The sequence below is a fragment of the Protobothrops mucrosquamatus genome, unplaced genomic scaffold (assembly GCF_001527695.2).
Source record: "Protobothrops mucrosquamatus isolate PMUCROS unplaced genomic scaffold, P.Mucros_1.0 scaffold_11, whole genome shotgun sequence".
Taxonomy (NCBI): Eukaryota; Metazoa; Chordata; class Lepidosauria; order Squamata; family Viperidae; genus Protobothrops; species Protobothrops mucrosquamatus.
In genome coordinates, this window is record NW_015386087.1 from 1,067,664 (window position 1) to 1,083,850 (window position 16,187).

The 16,187-nt window shown below is 35.9% G+C and overlaps 1 protein-coding gene across 1 annotated transcript; it reads left to right on the plus strand.

The window, feature by feature from the left end:
- Window positions 1-609: 609 nt before the first annotated feature.
- Window positions 610-15,115, plus strand: IMPACT (impact RWD domain protein; the record flags this gene model as incomplete). Its single annotated transcript, XM_015822062.1, is given in 11 exon segments — window positions 610-642; window positions 3,864-3,992; window positions 4,423-4,475; window positions 6,535-6,597; window positions 7,263-7,348; window positions 7,880-8,005; window positions 8,965-9,059; window positions 12,852-12,925; window positions 13,172-13,262; window positions 14,176-14,310; window positions 14,756-15,115. Coding segments are annotated over 11 exon segments (954 nt in total), but the record flags the coding sequence as incomplete, so codon positions are not given.
- Between the last annotated feature and the right edge of the window lie 1,072 nt (window positions 15,116-16,187).

The window sequence follows — 16,187 nt, forward strand, 5'->3', positions numbered from 1 at the left end:
ACATACCTTCCCCCAATAAATCAGTTTTAAACTATGTTATTCTTATCGATTTGATATATACCAGGGGTAGGCAACCTCGGCTCTTTTATGACTCATGGACTTCAACTCCCAGAATTCCTGAGTCAGCATAGCTGACTCAGGAATTCTGGGAGTTGAAGTCCATGAGTCATAAAAGAGCCGAGGTTGCCTACCCCTGGTATATACAATATAATGTAACGTATAGAAAAATAGATTTTTAATTAAAAACCTGGAAACCCAGACAGGCATCCAAACTCCAGATCTGGGTTTAAAAACCCAACACCGGCAACCCTACACCCCACTTTGTGCCACCAACTAGCCGACCTCGATTTACGAACGCAGTCCCTTTCTCACAATCATCCGCCCCAAGCCCGACGACCCCAAAGCGTGTCGGAAGCTTCCCAGATGCTCTCATCTCCGCTTTGCTCTCAGGGGTTTCCTCAGTTGAAATGAGGGAGAAAGCGAAGAGCTTCAATCGCACCACTGCGCGTGCGTGGAGTGCAAACACAACTCATCCGGCCTTGCCCTACCGAGGATCTATGGAGTTCCGTAGGACTACGAGACCCACCTTTCGTCAGAGGAATGGCGGCGGCGGCGAGCGACCCGGAAACAACGCAAAAACAAGTAAGTACGGTAGTACTCGGCTTCATGTGATAGGAAAGTGGTGGTGAGGTTCAAGGAAGTTGGTAAGTGGGGAATTGAAGTAATAGGCACTTACTGTCCGTGTTCTGATCCATAAGATGTCAAGGTCTTCATCGAAATCGATGGACGAACAACAGTTTTCAAAATATCTATCCTTATTAAACATAGGTAATCAATTGAATGTATGGAATCTATCAGCTTTGTGTGAATGTGGGCTAATCATAATTTACTTGCGGAGAAATTGATAACCTAAATACGTGGATACACTGTATAAATGTTTCATGAAGAAAAAAATCCTATCCAATGTGTAGTGTTTTGTTACCTATTCTGTTACAGCAGTTCTTTCCGGCATGACTTATTATATTACTTGCTGCAGATGGTTTACACCAAACTTGGCCCTTTTATGACTTATGGACTTCAACTCCCAGAGTTCCTCAGCCAGGCATACTGGTTGAGGAATTCTGGGAGTTGAAGTCCACAAGTCATAAAAGGGCCAAGTTTGAAGATGCCTGGTTTACACTATTCCATTAAATCAAATAAACCAATACCAAATGGTAATAATAAAACACTTTGTACAGTTCTCCATCCACCATGGTGTCCACAGTGTAATGTCATCTTAGATAATAACAGTTCTATGAAACAGTTCTTAATATGCCTGATATATTGAAGGAATAAAGCTGCAAACATACTCTCTTCCCAAGAAAAAGTACTATCCCTCTGTCCATCCGTTGGCAGAAGATCATCCCATCACAGAATTTACTGTCCGTATTATTGATCCCTATTGTGCATCTATTCCCTCTGTTTTGATTCATGGCTGAATGGTGACATTCAGATTTCAATAGCGTAAAGCAATTGGTTAAACTCTCTAATTTGGCTGCTCTCTCCCTTTGTGAAGATCACTGCCCAGAAGGAATAGAATAGGATTAGGAATAGAATAGGAATAGAATAGAATTAGAAGGGACCTTGGAGATCTTCTAGTCCAGCCCCCTGCTCAAGCAGGAGAATCTATACCATCTCAGACAAGGGACTGTCTAGCCTATTTTTTAAAATCTCCAATAATGGAGCACCCATGATTTCTGGGGGCAAGCTATTCCACTGGTTAATTGTCCTCGCTGTCAGGAAGTTTCTCCTTAATTCCAGGTTGCTTCTCTCTTTGATCAGTTTCCAACCATTGTTTCTTGTCCTGCCTTCTGGTGCTTTGGTGAATAACGTGACCCCCCTCTTCTTTGTAGCAGCCTCTCAAATACTGGAATACTGCTATCATGTCTCCCCTATTTCTTCTTTTCTTTCGCCAAACCCACGTCCTGCAGCTGTTCTTCGTATGTTTTAGTCTCCAGGCCTTTGATCGTCTTAGTTGCTCTTCTCTGAATTTTTTCCAAACTCTCAACATCTTTTTTGTGATATGGTTACCAAAATTGGCTGCAGTATTCCAGGTGTGGTCTTACTAGGGTTTTATAAAGCGATACCTTGCGTGATCTTGATTCTATGCCTCTGTTTATACAACCCAGGATTGCATTAGCTTTTTGGCTGCTGCTGCACACTGCTGGCTCATGGCCAGGTGATCGTCCACTAGGACTCCAAGGTCCCTATCACAGTTACTGTTTTTAAGCCAGGTCTTGCCCAATCTGTACTTGTACCTTTGATTTTTCCTACCTAAATGTAAAACTTTGCTTTTCTCCACATTGAAACTCATTTTGTTGGATAGGGCCCATTGTTCAAGTTTGTCAAGATCTTTTTGGATCCTGAGTTTGTCTTCTGGGGTATTGGCTACTCCTGCCAGTTTGGTGTCATCTGCAAATTTGATTAGTTCCTCTTCAATTCCTTCAGCTAAGTCAGGGGTTCCCAACCGTGGATGCTTGCACCCCCCTGGGGGTGCATAGGTTTAGAAGTTTCAAAATTATAGCGTATATGCATAATTCGTTATTTCAAACTTTTGTAAGGGGTGTGAGAATATATCAGAAGCGTTCTAGGGATGCGGAGTATAGAAAGGGTTGGGAACCGCTGATCTAAGTCATTGATGAAGATATTGAAGAGTACTGTGTCTAAGACAGAACCTTGTGGTACCCCACTGCTTTTCTCCATGTGGATGTAGTGCCGATGAGGACTACTCATTGAGTACGGTTCATTAAAGAGATGTAAGGAGGACTCAAGTTTTGAGAAATGGTTTACTACCTCTCCTGCTTTAGTATTAATATCAGAAGAGAAGGATGTAATTGTCAAAGCTTGTAAATTTCACAAGTCCAAGAAGACTTGGGAAAGTGTCAAAACCTCCAAACAGATATACAGCAAGCTTTGGGTGCAATGGATTCCAGCAAGTCTATAGGTTTAAATAGCTGAGGTGTTTTGAAAGAATGCTTAAAATCTGTCTTCAAAATCCATCATACCCTTTCTCTTTGATCCACTCTTTGGCAAGCTTGAAATATCAGGAAAAGTGGGAGAGTGGGACTACTAAAACCCAGCACCTTGTAGAATTGTGTATATTGTTGTTCTTGGTCTCCTTTTTTGAAGTTCAAGGAACATGTTTACTTCATGCAACTTTCATTTCCCTTAAAATTAGAAAGCATTAATAATTTATTTCCCCAGTGTTCCTATTATTTAGATTTCCTCAACTATATCTTTCCTACTGACATGTTAGGTCAAGGCAGCTGATGCTCTTTTTCATACATACATACATACATACATACATACATACATACATACATAACATACAGTTGCTATGTGTTTTCTCCATTCTTTGAATACATAATATAAAAAGTAGACTTCAAAAAAGCAGAAATAGATAATACTTTGTGCTGGCATGTACAAAAATTATGCACAACAGGAAGTAAAAAAATAACTTAAAATGTGCATATTCTTACTCAGTATTTGAAACTGAAGATAACATCAAATATTTAAATTTTGAGTCTGATTTATATATGGCTGGATTGCTTGTTGTATCTGATCTTTTTGTTGGGAGCTTTTTCATATTTCTAATAAAAGCAAATTATATATCTGAGCTTTTTACTCTTCCACTGCAAACACCTCAGATTTTCTAGAGAGATATTTATTTCCATTCTCTGTAAGCTATAATGGTAAACAAATTCTGAAAAATCTTGCCAAGAAAACTGGAGGGACTTGTCTTAGAGAATTGTACATGATTGAACAGAAGGGAAAAAAGGGGGTTTAAAGTAAAACAACTTAATATATAACATCATTTTTTGCAGACCGAAGAAATTGAAGCTCTGTCAGCTATCTATGGCGATGAATGGTGCATTGTTGATGAAGATGAGAAAATTTTTTGTATTAAGATTAGTGATTGCTCAGCACAGCCAAAGTGGACTCTCAATTTGCAGGTAAGCTTATAGTTATATAATTGGGTCTATAGTTTGAAAGTAGACGTCATCAGAGTAGAAAGTTTTTCTTTGTAGGTTTTTCTTTTTCTTTCTCTAGAACAGTTTTAATGTTGAGTAAAGTTGTTTCTTTTAAAAATTGCTAATAATGCATACAGTTCTCCAGAGAATTGGGAAGGGAAGAATTAAATGTCCTTATGCTGCTGGAGCACCATCTTGTTGATATTAAGAAAGTTGATGAACCCTGAGATCTGTGCCTGTTTATACAAAAACAAGTTGCACTTTCTTTATTGTATAGGACTGATAGGTCTAAGACTACATCTTTTTGTGTACTTTTATAATGTTACAGAATTTCAGAATTGATCTTGTGGATATTTTCCTCAGCTCTTTTTAAAGAAGATACTACTGCTGGTTGATTATTAAAATCTTGCAGGTGATTCTGCCTCCTGAATATCCAACTTCAGCACCACCTATTTATCAGCTTAAGTAAGTACATGCTTTCCAGAAATATATCATTTTAATAATAGACAACTCTTAACTATAACCCTCCCCAAATAATTTTGTAACAGAAACTCTAAAATATTTTCATTTTTTAGCTTTCCTATATAACAGCCATGGCTGTTTTATTGTCAGATGTAAGTAGCTGATACTATGAGTCTTATATATAGCTTTAATTTCTGTTTGAGGCATTTTTTTTATAATTGCCATTTTGTTTTGCTTTCAATTTGTTTTTATTTTATTTTGTGCTACTTTTATTTTGGATTGAATTATTTGTTGGTTCTCTTGTTAATTTCTGCTTGCCAGTCTGTAGGTTGTGAATATGGGGCATATAAAGGAACACAATGAGTGAATAAATAAATTCATATTGTTTAAAGAGTTGACAGAAAAAGAAAATAAAGACAAAGGATGCACTTACGTAGGATTGACATAAAAAAGACCCAAATAAAGAGCAAGATTTTAAACAATTGTTCAAAAAATATAATGGGTACCTCACACATCTCAGAGAGGAAGCATTCCAAAGTGCAGATACCAGCCGAGAAGATGTGCACCCATATCTCCAGTGTCTCATTTTTCAGGGTTCTTGATTATCAGATTGATTTCTTAAGAGAAAAAGAAGTTATGTGATCCCCTTATGAAATAGATTATCTGGATTAATTTCAGTCTGGAAATGGTATTGATCACTCTAGTGGATGTTTGCTAGCAAGATTTAGATGGAGAATGTGCATCCTCTTCTTAACCTTTCAGTGACATTAAATATCAACCGTGGTATTTGGGGGGGTTGCTTGTGAGTGTAGAGGATTGGAGACATGTTGGTGCATGGTTCTTTTGTTTTCTGAGTGGGCAGTCCTAATCAATTGTGGATAGAAGGGTCAACCCTTGTATAGTCCAGAGTGGGGTACTCAGGAATTGGCTTTTCTATTTTTACATATGTGTGAAATTGCAGGGAGAGGTCATCCAATAACTCAGGTTGTCGAATAATGAGTAGGTAATATAATCAAGCTTACCTCTCATACTGAGCATGCAGTGGAAGATTTGTCAAGGAGAGAGCCTTTGCTCAGCTTCAAATAGTGTGCCAGTTTGGCCTTTCCAGGATCAGCTGATAATGGTGACAATAGTTTATGCCCCTAATCTCTTGGTTAGATTACTGCAAATCACACTTCATGGGGTTTCCCTGAAGGCAAGTTGGAAGGAGCGTGGCATTGAATGTAGCTACCTGCATGATGATTAGAAATAATCGATTTAGTAGAATTATATCAATTTTGTTGGGAGTGCACTGATAGCCAGTAAGCATTCAGATGCAGTTTAAAGTGTTGGTTATCCTTTATGGCTTGGCTTCTCATTACCTTTACTACTATATCATCTGGATAAATTCTGTCTGCCCAACATATTTAGACCAGGGGGGCGGGATCTTGTAGGTTCCACCACATGAAGGTGGTGGAAACTCCAAAGCACGCTTTCTCGGTCATAACCTCTTTGCTCTGAAATAGCATACTTCCCATGGTCAAGTTGGCCCCTTCCTTACTGTCATTTTACAAGAATGCTAAAACGATGTTTTTCCAAAGAGCCTTTGGTAGAGGGGTGTTATCTGACCGGAAGCAGCTGCTGATGGGGCACTGACAGTTTAGGTCAGAGTTTCTGAACTTCAACCACTTTAAGATATATGGATCATCTCTCTATGAGTTGAAGTCCACACATCTTAAAGTTGCTGAAGTTGAGAACCATTGATTCATGCTAAGGTAAGGCTAGATGTGGGCGTGTTCTTATTCTGTATTTTACTCTGTTAACGTTAGGCTACTTAGAAACCTAATTTTTACTTAAACATACATGCTCTCCAATTCATTGTAGAACTTAGAATGAATTGGGGAGCACACGTGTTTATGTAATAATTATGCTCCATACAATATAAATTAAAAATTTAAGCATACATGTTTAATAACTATACTGTAACTATACTTATTAATAACTTGCAATTTTTATGGTACATAAATAGGGTATGGTTTAGAAAATGCTATCAATAGAAACTGGCATGTTCATTATGTTCCAGTGCTCCTTGGATTTTACAAAAGGAATATGCAGAACTGGCAAATCATCTAGAAGAAATCTATGTGTAAGTAGTACGTATTTCTATCCTGTTTTAAGGTACAGTTTAAAAAATGCACAGTATTTGTATTTTTAAAAATCTAAATACTCATAATTCCAGCAGGTGGCAGTACAATGCAAAAAGTATAATAAAACTGATCTATTTCCTGAAAATTTAGATAACTAGATTTTATACAGGGCCGCTTTTCTTTCATGATCAGGATTACTTTAAAAAAAATGTTTGGGATTCAAAGATCTACATGATCAAAATGTATGTCAGTTAAATTTCATACTTTCTACAATAAATTGCTTTTGCATGCCCTCTTAATGTTACTTAGTGATAATTGCATGTAATAAACAGATATAATAGAAACGCTTATATTTGGTGCAGCACAACTGTGCCTTCCAAAGCTTCTAGTTAGTTAAACCCATGGTGAGAGTTCTGAATAGTCTCATTTGGGGAAAGACCCTGTGGTTGAATGACATAGGTGCTGATTGGTATTCCCCATTTGGATCATTACTGTACATAAAAGTGATTATCTGGGAGAAAGTTTAGAGAAAACAAAATTGGAATTTTGCATGATGCTTTGAGGGCATTATTCTGTGATATTAAAATATAGGATTTTTCGCATGCAGTTCTTATTTTTAAAGTAAGAGGTTCTTGATATATCGTCTGTAATTGGCTTATTTCAGACAGAACATTGGTGAAAGCATTCTGTATTTGTGGGTGGAGAAGATACGTGAGGTTTTGATAGAAAAATCCCAGTCATCTGAATCAGGTAATATATGATGGCCTCCATATATAGCAGGAAATTGGCATGTAATTGAAAATAAGTAGAAGATATTTATGGACAGAATGAAATGTAGTAATATGAGGGGCATTATGGCAGCATAGTAAATGGGCCAAACTCTTTCACTTTGAAATGTTTGCTGTCTTGCCTGTCCACTTACCTATATTTTAGTTTCTATATATGATTTGCATAGTGTTATTTTAGTATTGACATAGGGTCATGTTTATGTGCATGTTGTCAGTGTTGCAGCTTTATATTTCAGTGAGTGAGCAAGCTTTATGCAAGCTTTATGAATTGGATAGATAAAGACAGATGAAGCGTTGCATATTTCAGGTTTGATAGAAAACATAGAAGTGTCAGGAAAATAGTACAAACTCCCTGTAAATCTTTAAATATAAAAAATACATAAATATATATTTGGTAAAATAGCATAGAAATAGAATTTTAAATATTTTCTTTAGAGCTCTTGCCACTGAAATACTGTAAGTATTAATTAGTATTGATTTTTTTTACTGGTAGGCCCAGATTATAAAAAGATTACAGAAGAAACAGATGTGGACTATGAAGAAGAATTTGCACTGGAATATCAACCTCTTCCAGATTGTACAGCTATAATGTTAAATTTTGATCTGTCTGAAAAAAAAGGTAATTTTGCTATTGCTATTTCAGTTAAGCTTATATAATAATAAAGAGCAAAAGCAACTCAAGGGAATTGATAACATGAAGCTCTTTTGAAGAGAATGAGATCATAACAACATAGAAGTTGCTCTATATTAAGATAGTCACTGGTTCATCTAGCTTTGTAAGGTTAACACAGATTGCCTTGATCGTTAGGTAATGAGAGTGCTTTTTTCTTTTTCAATACTTGTCAAACATATGTTTTATCATTGCACAAAGGTGTGACAGGGCCATGCAGTTTCCTCTGGCCCTCTTCCCTATATTCATATGTCAGATATGAATATCTGAATTGGAGAAAGTGGTGAAATAAATACTGCTTGGGTTCTGCACTCTTGACTATATAGGATTCCAACATACATATGCATATACTGTACATATACATATACAGTTGCTTATATTTCCATATCTCAAGTATTTGTTAAGACTGCAGTGCTTTGGATTTGATTTCTAGAAGATGCACAGGGCTCTAAGCAAATATGTCAGTTTCTGGGGTCCCAGTTGAAATGAGAAAGGAACAAATAACAGAATTCTAAGATGAAGAAATCTCAGTTCCTTAACCTAGTTATCTTGGTTCTTTGTAAATAGTACAGTGAGATAGTGATTAGATTTGATTATATGAGTTAAGTGTGAATTTTTACTTCTACAGTCTGTCTCTCTGCATTCTTCTGTCTTGTTTCCTAGTTTGAGGCAACCCATAAAACAGGATTAAAGTCTTGAAAGCAATAAGCATAGAAAAAAGGAATTTTTTTTAAAGATTGATGAACATGACTAGAAATAATTATTTATTGTTAAGATTTAAAGAGCCCAGAGATAATATTTGTGAAGAGGAGAAACAGGTTAACCAGAAGCATTCAAAATTCTATTTGAAATAGGTAGAAAATTCAGTAAGCCATCCTTGTACAAAATCTGAATTTTTCAATTTTCAGATGAAGAGTTAACTCCAATTTATCATGGAAACCCAATTACAGACCGAAGAAGCACATTTCAGGCACATTTAGCACCTGTTGTATGCCTCAAACAGGTTAGTAAACCCTGCTTTCAAATAATCATATCATTATGTTTTCCAATAGTTTATACATATGGGTTGAGCATATTCATATCTATAAATTAATTGAAAGAACATAAAACTGCTTGATAACTTTCTTAATTTGCAAACCTCACTCAGTGGAATGAAACTGATTCATCTAGAAGTTTACATACGGTAGAGATTCTGATTTTATTTTTTTACTTTAATGTCTATAAACAGTAGTATGTTACAGTAGCTGTTTTTTTCAGGTTGAGTGATCTTATGGGTAAGTTGTTATAAAGAAGGATTTTCTGATCATGTGGATTTAGGAACAGGGCCATGCTGCTGCAGAAAAATAAGTATTTTATCCATGCATTATGTTGACTGATGAACAACTGGAAGTGAAAATAGCACTTGGGTATTTTGCTTGTACCTATGCAAATGTGTGGGAAATGTGGTATCAAGAAAGGACATCTTGGTGCATTATAAATTTAGCTTACTCTCTGGCAATTTGCACTATCTATAGCAGCGGTTCTCAACCTATGGGTCGTGACCCCATTTGGGGTTGATCGACCATTTCACGGGGGTCGCCAAGCAAGGCTGTCCACCATTTTTCCCCCTTTTCCGGCGGGTGCCTTACCTCCCTTGAGCTGGGCCAGCTGGTGGGCGGCCTGCTCCATCTCTGCCGCTTGCCAGCTACGCCTCAGCCGGTGCAGGGGGTGGAACCACGCATGCACGGCGCTCCCAGGCAGGGAAAGTCCTCGACTTACGACCGGTTGGGTAGTCCTCGACTTACGACTGGTTTAGTCCTCGACTTACGACCAGTTGGGGGTCGCGGCATTAAAAAGGTTGAGAACCACTGATCTATAGCACTTTTTTATGGACAGGCCCATTAGTATGTGAATGGAAAATGAACGAAAGATTTGATATAGGCTGAAACAAGATTAGAATGAGGCTGGAGAAGGCAGAAAACATGCTAAGACATGGATCATAGAGAAGAATGATGGATAAGAAATGAGAGAGGAGAGATTAATTGTCTGCGATATTAAGAGGCTTGATACTACTGAAACAAATACTAAATTCCTGGACTAAATGGACAAGCAAAGGAAACCAATAAGAAACTTCTATTGTCTTATAAAAGATATCAGCCTGTGGAATGGGTAGGATAATAAGATTGAATGAAGGAATGGGAATAAAGAACTGTTTCTGAATGCTATGGGAGATACCACAACGTGGCAAAGTATTCATGAAGGCAGAGTATGACATCTATTTTAGTGTGCACCAATTAAGATAGAACTTCTTTCCAAGTGGGTTACTATATAAGATGACATATCAAAAATAAACATTTAGGCACTGCCTGCTAATTAGAGAATATTATTTTGAGACAGCTCACAAACACCATGACTATCCATCTGCTTTTTCTCCAAAGCTCATCTTGGCTGCATAAGTGTAGCATCCACACTAAATCTATGGAAAACCAACTTCTAACTAACATCTGGGCTACATTTGTATTACAGTAACCATTCTTTAATATTAAGCAATTTTTGTCTGTTCTGTAAAAATAGAGTTGTATTATTTTTAGTGCTAATCTGGTATCTGGACTGCATCATTATCTGTTGGTATCTAAGTTAATTTGTATGGAAAATAAAATTTTATTTGGTGAATCATAATTTTCCTGGTGTGTTTTTATTCAAAAGAATCAATGTTTTAATTAAAAGTGTCATTTAAAAAGGCAGGATATAATTTTAATTAAAAACAGTTATAATTAATTGTATTTCCTGTCTTGTCTCAGATCCTTATATTGGCAAAACATACAAAAATACAGTAGCCATAACAGGTAGGTAATTGGGTGGAACCAACTATATTAATAGGCAGTGAATTAAGTTATAATTCAAAGATTTTGACAATAGCAGTTTATCTACTTCTACTATCAAGTCTTTGTGACTAAAGGATTCATAACATCTCACTTGTGGTTATGTGATAGTCACACAGATTAGAGAACAGCATGGGTGGGCAGATAAAATATACGTATGAAGCTTCTGTTGATTAGAAATGAGTGGTCCCTGGTTCTCCTCAAGTTATTGGATCTTAGTGCCCATTATCCATAACTATTGTGATTAAGATTGTTATTGATTGGACTCTACCAATATCTGGAAGACTATGGATTACCTACTTGTGGGGCCTATTTGTTTTGGGATAAGTTCCATTACACTCAAGGTTTTTCATACACTGTGCTTTTCTTCATTCATGTGTCTCATGATGTTCCAGTTTTATGTGTGTTGTGGAACATTTTTGTTATGTACAAATGAATCACTAAGCAATCATAGCACTGTTTATTTGGCCACATTGTTCTCCTTTGTCGCGTGTCTTGGCCTTTTAGCTAAGATCAAGTGTATGAAGACGGATATACTGTATATAGGAAATATGAGCTACACTTCAGCAGTGTTCTCACTGACATAGAAAGAGACTCTGCTTTTAAATAATAGAAATACAACAAAAATAAACATTGAATATGTATTTTGATGACTCTAGAGGAATGACTTTTTTCTTTTGAATTAAATGCTGTTTGCTTGCCAGACATGTTTTCTCAAGCTCGTAGAACTTTAATATTGTTTTGCTTAAAGTGGTATTAATTATGCATTGTTTATTAATATAGTTTCTTTACACAGCCTTTATTATATAGGGAAATGTAATCTCTCTAATAAGAATAATACAGTTGTTACTATATTTGAAGGGAGACAGGAAAAAGATAACTGAAAAATTACAGCCTAATTATTTACTGAAATCTTTTGTGACTGTAATGCTGACAATTGAAACAAATGTGTTAGAGAAGACATATTTATTACAAGTTAACTCAATGGATTCTGTAATTTATTAGAAAGGATGCAACAAAATTAAAATATTTCAGTCCTATACATTTTGATTTCTTAGAAGAAAGGCACTGCAAATATAGTGATTTAAGTATCACTAATCAGATTTAAAGCAGACATTGTTTTTTTAAAGTGTATTCTTAATTTAGCCTAAATCTAGACCCAACCCAACAATTTGAAATATGAATGTTGAATGCCAAAGATCACATATTGATTAAAGCTGCTAATTTAATTAGTGCTGTTTCATATTTATGTTCAAGGACCATTTGACTTTCTATAAATTGAATAGAGATTTTTTGCAGCATCTGATGAGAATTGATTTTATTATTTTGATGACAACATTGGTAATTTTATTTTCTACCATTTAATGTGGAATCTGAAAGCTGCTCTATTTTCTATGTATATGATCACCATAAATTTATATTTTGTTTTTACAACTCTTTCCACAATTTTTTGTTCTACATTTTTGCCTGCTTGATTTCTTTATCCCTAATGCTTATTTAATATAATAATAAATGCCTTGCATTCTAAATTCCTACTCAGTTCAGTTAAGGAGGAAAGTTATTTCTGGGTATTTGCCAGCTCCCTGTTGCCTATTGTATCATCTGTTCCTAAGGATTTACCAAATCTTAAAAGCAGAGTTCCCTAAAGGAGTAATTCTGTGATATCTTTTCTGTTGAAGGAAAAAAAGTTAGAACTCAAGTTTATGTTTCTGCCCTAATTGTCAGCCATGACTGATTCTCAAAACAGCTAGAAAGTACAATCTATTTTAAGAGAAAGAAAGTGTGTTGGTTAAAATATGCCTTCTATATTCTCCAATCAAAGTTGCGCTTAATTGTATTCAAATATGCAAGAATTAAGCATCAATAAGGAGTTTGCAAGAGCTCCAAGTAAAGCATATAAATCCTAATTATTGTCTGAAACTTTTTCTTCCAAGGTGAAAATTGTTCTTGCTGAGTTGTACAAAAATAAGAAAATAGCCAGTGCTACTCACAACATATATGCTTACAGGTGAGTAGCTAAGATTTGATACTAATTACTGCAAAATAATGAAGAGGATAAAAATCTACTAATGAATGCTCTGTCTCTTGGATCTATAGGTTCAGACCCAGTAGAATTGCATGTGATTATTCATGGATTATTCGTGGATTTTAGAGAATTTTATAAAAGCAGTAGATTGATAAACAAGCAAACATGTTGTGATATAGAATGAAGATACATATTTGCACTGTGATCTAGAATTGTTTTTATTTTAAGAATATACTGTGAAGACAAGCAGACTTTTTTACAAGATTGTGAAGATGATGGTGAAACAGCAGCAGGGGGCCGTCTTCTCCATCTTATGCAGGTGAAAGGAATCAGTTGGTAACAAGATATTTTTCATTCTTTGTAGCCATAACATTATAATCAGGAGATTCATAGCCATAACATTATAACCGGACAAACGTTTGTCAATGGATACATACAAATACAGCATATTTGAGATTATTATTTGTCATTTAGAATAGTTTGACCAATGATCAAATCGTGAAAATATGGACAAGAGATCAATAATGTTTGATATATTGAATGAAAATATTACTAACTTCCAGAGTCATAAAGTGGCAATTGATGTTTAAAGTTTTATCTTTTAACTTTTTCTTGCCTATGAGTCATATACTGCCTTGTCCGGATGAATAATTTTAGAATGAAGCAATAACCAGCTTTTCGAATCATTTCTTTGTGGACTATAAATCCACCATCCAGAACAAAATGGTAGATTACAATATCTGAAAAAAACTTAGGTCAGAAAGGCTATGCTAAATTGTAAGAAAGATCTAGGTTTGCTTTGCCTTGGTGGAAGAATTCAGCAAATACGAAGCATCTAACGATCTTTTCAGTTGTTGCTGATGGTCTGATAGGATAAACAGAAGTTTAAAGTTATAGGAAAGAACATTGAACGTATCAACTTTCTCCTTCTTTTACCTATTAGAAGCTCTGCTTTCAGAAGTTTTTGTCTAGAACTAATATCAGATTTGCATGGTATCTGAAAATGGATATCTAGTTAAACTGTGATTTAATGGCATCAACCACAACTATGAAGATGGCTTATTTCAAGTTGTGGGTCGATGCTGCAAATGTATATTTTTCTAGAATTATATTTTGTAGTATGTAGTATGGGTTCAGTTGACAATTAAGAAATGCTTATTGTATGTAACAAAGTGAATCAGATGGTTGTAAACCATCTTCTAAATATGAATATGTAATTTTTTAAAATATAGATCCTGAATGTCCATAATGTTTTGGTGGTAGTGTCCCGCTGGTATGGTGGTATCCTTCTAGGACCAGATCGTTTCAAACACATCAACAATTGTGCCAGAAATATACTTGTGGAGCAGAATTACACTAACCTATCTGTAAGTTTTTAGTAAAATATCTATAGCAGTAGCTTTCTTCTCATATGTTTCTTTTGGTATGGGTAGGGTACAGCAGAAATGAATGCCTAACATCATTGATGACGAATGTTATCTACAATAGTATCCTGAATTTATTAAAGTGTTTTTATTTAAGAAAAAATATGCAAACTTCTTTGTAAGTTTTTCTCATTTAAACAATTATAAACCTTTTATTACTTTTATAACCACTTTTTACCCAATACAAATAATTTAAAATAATTGATATGAATAAAACTTTCTCCAAAGCATTCATGAAAGAGGGATAAAATAAGTGTAATAGAATATTAATTTTAGGTAATTAACTCTGTCTATATGCTAGTAGTGTTCAGAAAAGCATGTGATCTGTGTAAAAAAAGTAACAGTTAATTAGATTTGTTTACCTGATTTTTTTTAAATAATTCTCTAGCAAAATTCATCCAAGCCTCTTGGAAAGAAGAAAGGAATGAGAAAAGACAAGAAGAAAACAGAACATTGATATATTTTGCAGAATTACATATCCGTATTTCAGCTTTCAGCTGTCACCACTCAGTGATTCTATATTCTAAACCTTTTGTTCCAAAAGTGTAGAAACACTTTGCAGTAATAAAAAAAACATTCTTCTTCCTAAGAAAACTCAGCCATTGAAGCAGCAGCAGCAGACCCAGAAAATACCTTCAATTTGTTCACTGTTTCAGCCGCTCAAGAATCAAAGTCTCTCAATATAAAAGCTTCCCTCTGAATTTAGTCTTTGATTTGTTAAAAAAAGCAATAAACGAGAAAGACAGAACTTCACTATCTTTTTGTCATTCTGGGGTAAACATTTTGATAATGTATGGTAGTAAGAATCTGTTGTGCCAAGCAATCTTGAATGTCTTTGATAACCCTCTCTTATGCCAGGGGTCAACTTTGCTTCACACAGCAATTTCATATCTTACTTTTTCTATTGCTTGACTATGAGAATTGACTACATGTTTTCACCAAATTTCATCAGATTATTGAAATCTCATTCCCACAAACGACTATTGAGAGGGCAGAAGACTGGATGTTCCTGAGTTATATGAAACAGGTACATAATTACTACCATGTTTCCCCATAAGTAAAACCTACCCCCAAAATAGGCCCTACCTTGATTTTCGGGGATGGGCTTAATATAAACCCTACCCCGCAAAAAGCCCTAGTTTTGGGATGAGGCACATGCCTAAAAATCAAGCTAGGGCAGGGGTCGCCATTGCAGCCAGGCCTCCCATGGATTGACACTTCCTTCACCGGCCTACTTCTGCAGCCGAAGGAGCATCTTCATTCTGCAGCTGAGGATGGAGCTCAGGCCTGCATTTTGCCGTCAGAGGCCTTTCTGAAAGGCCTCTGCAGCCGAGAACCAAGGGTGGGGAGGAGGGGAGAGAAGAGAAAATAGTTATCTTTTGTTCTAGATTGCTGCAACCAGGGAAGCTTTATTAATGACCCCTACCTTAGAGCAACACTGTTAATAGCTACCCGGTACGTATTGATGGAGAAGCCCTTGCCTCTGGGAGCAGCTTGCAAAAGAAATAAGATTGATATTTTGCTTGCATAAAGCAGCCAAGGCAGGGTGGATTTCCAACTACATAATTCTTGCTTTGGATAATGTGCACAGCTTATATTATCTGCCTAAATGTGTATCAGCTTTCTGATATAGGTATTTATAGTGCTGGGCTAGGACTCTTTTTACCCTATGGCACAACTCCAATCAGCCTTGGATTGATCCTTGCTAGTCTCACTTTCTCAGCCTTATCTTTGTGACTGTGGGTGAGTGAGTGGGCATGCGTGTACGTATGCACACACACGCACACACGCACACACAAACACGTGTGTCTTCAAGTCAA